Below are 4876 nucleotides of genomic sequence, written 5' to 3' on the forward strand. Positions count from 1 at the left end.
GCGAAATAGATATTCATTTATCTTCAAACTAGGCAATAAAGGATTTCTGGTTTTGTGAAACCCAGCCAAGTTATCTAGCCGGAACCTATTTATTGATAAAGCAAGTTTCTTATACCTTTTACTCCTTATCATTATCAAGAAAAATTAGGGATTCATGAAGTGGGATACGTTCCCATGGTTACATGTTCCTAACACGTCTGTATTTCAGTTTATTGGAAGGCATTGATGCCGAAAAAAATGTAATTGAACTCTTAATTAAAGAAAAAATACTTGATTTAATTTCTTTTACTTCAAGTAATATAATTGCCTGGCTACAGAGAAATTAGTAGACCATTATCAAAAAAAAAAAAAAAAAAAAAAAAAAAAAAAAAAAAAAAAAAAAAAAAAAAAAAAAAAAAAAAAGGAAAACAGATTTTTTTTCACGAAACTGTGGAATTCGTTGTTTCAGTCGTCGACGAGTTCTCTGCTCATATTGTTTTAGCTGATACTTTATCCACATATTAAGCATCTGGACTTGGTCCGTGGAGTCTGGAGTAGAAATGCACAACTAAGGAGTAGAAATGTACAGCAATCTCAAAATTGTATTAAAGATACTGTGATATCCATAACAATAACAGCAACTTTGACACAGACATGATACGTGAAATGGGCAACTAAACTATATTTTTGTGGTATTCTGATAACATCCTCACTTTTCTTCAGAAAGGGAAATGCACTAAATAATTTCAACAGATGAGTGGTAGAGTTAATCAGTTCTTATACTTTTGGATGAATATTTCTTTGCAGGCTTAGTAAAGGAAGAAAGAAACGAACACATTGACATAAAACTTTAAAAAGTAAATATTTGCTCATTACATCGAAAAAACTGTATTCTGAACAATTGGTTCTTGACAATGAAGCAAGAATTGTGGTAGGCAATACAGGGACGAAAAAATGTAATGGAACTTATACAGGGAAAGTTTTAACAAACGATTTAAGAGAAACTGGAAATAGAGGTCGCTAGTCAGTGAACATTCTCTCTTCTCTCTCTCTCTCTCTTCTCTTTCCTCTCTCTTCTCTTCTCTTCTCTCTCTCTCTCTTGACCTTCGCCTTTTCTCTGTCTTTTTTGAAAATTGTAGAAATTTTGTAAAATGATATCAATTAACGGATATAATGATAAGCGGTAAATATATGAATTTTGTATTTAAATTATATTAACCTATAACGAGTACGTAAAGTGGTGACTGGGTAGTTATCTACCGTCCTTTAAATAAATACTTGGCAACACTTATACAAAATATATACAAATAGAGCTTCCACAATTTTACGTTGGGGGTGTTTATACTATAAAAATAAACATAAACGAGATTGCTAGTTCTGGGCTTGGCCCGTAATCTAGCTATTTTCTTTATAGATGACATAATACCTTTATTTAAGGACCTTTTCTGTACTCTAAAAAAACAGTTGCTGGAAGCTTTCGGGCCGTTGGCACTACAACCTGGGTCCTGACGTCATCTACTACTTCAGCAGTGCGGACGAAAATACTCTGTAGATTTGGAATGGACAAGTCTGGAATTTATTGTTAAATCATTCGACCTCATTTGTTCTTTGTAATTTGACATGTCAGGGAACAAAAATAATTCCAATAACATTATTACGTTTAGCGATTTCCTTGTGAAAATTTGAGGTGGCAGCTCCACGGGGACACCACGGAAATTGGGATTCCATGGTATATTTGGGACTCCTGTCGCTGCCAGTGACTGTTAAGGGATCTCGGATGTACTCTAAGAGCAGTACTTTTATTATTGTTATTATTATTTTATCTTATTGCACGCAGTCGACCAGCTTTAGCCTTTATTTATTCAACGCCGTCATCTGAAAGCTGGGAAATCGAAGCGTCACCTTTATAAGGATCGAAATGACATTTTTAGAAGGGTTGAGGGGTACCTTTACAAGCACTCACGGATATTTAAGAAACGCCCAAAAAGCACCACTGAAAAGTCACCTTTATCAGGGCCGAAGGGGTACCTTTAGACGAGACAAAAACCTTTCATGGGAATGTCCGAATGCCTCTGTTTTGACTGTGTTTAGGGTATCAGCTAAATTTAATCCGAACCTCACCGGAACTGTTTTTTCTTTCTATTTTCTTCTTTCTTCTTAATTGGGGCATCAGCTAAATTTAACCCGAACCTAACCGGAACTTCTTTCTTTCTTTTTTCTTCTTAATCTTTACGCTTTTAAGAATTTCATCAAGGGGATGTAAACCAGGCGGCGGGCGTTCTCAGACCAGAGGAAGTCCAGATGGTTGAACCTTCTGACCGGAACTTTGTAGTTTAGCGTCACGTTCGGAAGTTCCTTTGCGATTCGCGCCACATCCTAAAAAAAAGAAAAAGTGGTAGCCAAGTAAGGCGTGTATGAGAATGCTATAATACGTCACGGAATTGTGTAAAAGCACCTGTAAAACTAGTAACTGCGCGGCAAAATGGCAGGAATGATTGCAAAACACTTCATGAAAGCTGATACTAAAAAAAAAAAAAAGTTCAAAATAATGGATTACTTTTCCGCCAAAAAGAAATGTAAAAATAATTAAAAAGCGTGACATTCCTTTCTTGCACATAGTACGTTTATCTAAAAGACTCCAATATACCATAAAAGACATTGAAAAAAAAACACCGCAAATGAAAAAAAGGAAGAAGAAAAAGAAAAGAAAGAAAGAAAGAAAGAAAAAAACTGCCCGATTTCGCACTAAATTTACTTACTCTAGGCGTGTTGATCCAGTCATCTTCTGACCAAAACAAACCCACGGGGACAGTGACTCGTTTTAGCGAATACTGGCGGGGCGTGAGTGACCCATACTCGTCGAGGTTTCTTGTTGGGCCGTAGTCAAACGCTTGAAACCTCCCTGTAAAAGAAGGAAAGAAAAAAAAGAAGAGGAAGAAGAAGAAAAAGGGAAAAAAGAAGAAAAAGAAAAGGGGGAAAGAAAAAAAAAGAAAAATAGGAAAAGTAGAGGAAGAAGAAGAAAGGAAAAAAAAGGAAAAGACAAAAAGAAGAAAATGGGAAAGGAGGAAGAAGAAGGAAAAGGGAGAAGAAGAAAAGGAAGAAGAAAATGGGAAAACATGAATAAGAAACAAAGGGAAAAAAGAGGAAGAAGAAAAGAAAAAAAAGGAGGAAAAAGAAGAAGAAAGAAAGAAATGAAAGAAAAGGTTAATGACTTCCTTTTCGTAATATTTAGTCGTATAATAAAATACGAAGACAGTAGAAAAAATACAACAGCAAAGATCAATCGAAAGTTAACCTAATTACAATTTGGGTAACAGTTTTGCATAAGTTCATTTGGCAATTTCTTGTATTCGTTTCGAAACAAGGGGAAACTAAAAAAAAAAAAAAAAACGGAACTTACTCTTACAAACAAGACCAAAGAGTAATACTTTCATATCTTAATTATGAATTATATAAAAATCATATTTTCATTTCTTAATAATGATTCAAAACAAGAGCTGCCAGAGAAAGAAAGAAAGATGAAAAAAAAAAACAAAAAACGGTCAGGCCGAACCTTAGCACTTGGAAAAATAAATAAAATAAATAAGTGTACAGAATAATCTCAAACATTATTTCAAGATGAAGAAAGAAAAAGGGAAAGAAGAAGAAGAAGAAAAGAAAGAAAGGAGATAAAAAATTATAAAAGAAGCAGAACGAAGAAAAATGAACTGTATACAAACGGGCCAAAATCAGCTGAGAGTAATGCGTGAGGATCCTGGTCGCGACGCCGGCGGGTGTGTGAGCGACGATAACGGGGAGGTAATCCTGACGAAGAGAAAGAGAGAAGAGAAAAAAGATAAATGATAAAAAAGGAAAAAAATGAATAAAAGAAAATACGAAAAAAAAATATGGAAAGGTCATTATCAGTCACGAAAGATGAGTTTATGATTATGAAAGGAGTTTGCAAATGGTTTGTAGTTTTCTATGGTTGTTATGAAAGGAGGGAGGTGGGGTGGAGGGGAAGGGGGGGTGAGGGTGGAAGGAGGGAAGGAAGGATAAAGGAAAAGAGGGAAGGAAAGGGGGGAGAAAGAAGCGTAGAGAACTTGCGGGAAGGAGGTTCAGGGGAGGGGGGAAAGGAGGGTAGTGGGAGGGGAGGAGGAAGGGAGGGAGTGAAGGAGGGAGGGAAGGAGGGAAGGATGGAAGGAATGAGGAAAGGAAAGGGGGGGGGTAAAGGTAGGGAGGGAGGGAAGGGAGAGAGGTTCAGGGGAAGCATGGATGGGAGAAGGGTAGATGGAGGAGAGGAGGGAAGGAAAGAAAGATGAAATAAAGAAAGGAAGGGGAAGAGAAAAAAACGTAGAAGCAAGGTAGAAGGAAGGATAAATAGACAAACAAATAAACAGACAAACATACATATAAACCCACCCTTTGAATTTCGTGCCGGGAAGGTCCAGCAACGAGAGCAATGACCTTGAGGCAAATACTACTGGTCCACGCCTCGGGTGAACAGAGTTTGGCTAGACTTGTTTTCGTTTCGGCGGATAACCGACCTGTTTCGTATTTGCTCGCACTCCCGCCAACCATCTATGAAAAAAATAGTGGGAGTGTAAGGATTGTAAGGGGAAATATGGTGATGTAAACATTGTAAAGGATGGCGGGAAAAAAAAAGAAATAAGATTTTAGTATAGTCCCCCGTGAATGCAATAAAAAAGAAAACGATTGGTTACAAAATAACATGTCCATCTATAGCAATATCAACAGCGTACAAAAGCAATATCTGTATAGGTAAGGTTAATGTACTGGATTTATGCTAAACAAATATAACAAAAGAAAGAACAAGAAAACACTCGTTTGCCCAGAAATAAGGTTGACAAACTTAAAATACCATATTTGGCAAACACAAACAAAATGCTGAAATGAA

The 4876-nt window shown here is 36.5% G+C and overlaps 1 protein-coding gene across 1 annotated transcript in view; it reads right to left on the bottom strand.

Moving 5' to 3' along the window:
* Positions 1 to 824: 824 nt before the first annotated feature.
* Positions 825 to 4876, bottom strand: part of LOC113821084 (lipase 3) — a 14482-nt gene continuing 10430 nt past the window's right edge. The window contains exons 7-10 of the mRNA XM_027373526.2: positions 4381 to 4539; positions 3699 to 3783; positions 2739 to 2881; positions 825 to 2355 (exon numbers count right to left, since the gene is read on the bottom strand). Of these exons, the coding sequence (XP_027229327.1) occupies positions 2209 to 2355; positions 2739 to 2881; positions 3699 to 3783; positions 4381 to 4539 (534 nt within the window). The 3' untranslated portion in view covers positions 825 to 2208. The remainder of the gene's footprint in view (positions 2356 to 2738; positions 2882 to 3698; positions 3784 to 4380; positions 4540 to 4876) is intronic.

Source organism: Penaeus vannamei, chromosome 9 (assembly GCF_042767895.1).
Source record: "Penaeus vannamei isolate JL-2024 chromosome 9, ASM4276789v1, whole genome shotgun sequence".
NCBI lineage: Eukaryota > Metazoa > Arthropoda > Malacostraca > Decapoda > Penaeidae > Penaeus > Penaeus vannamei.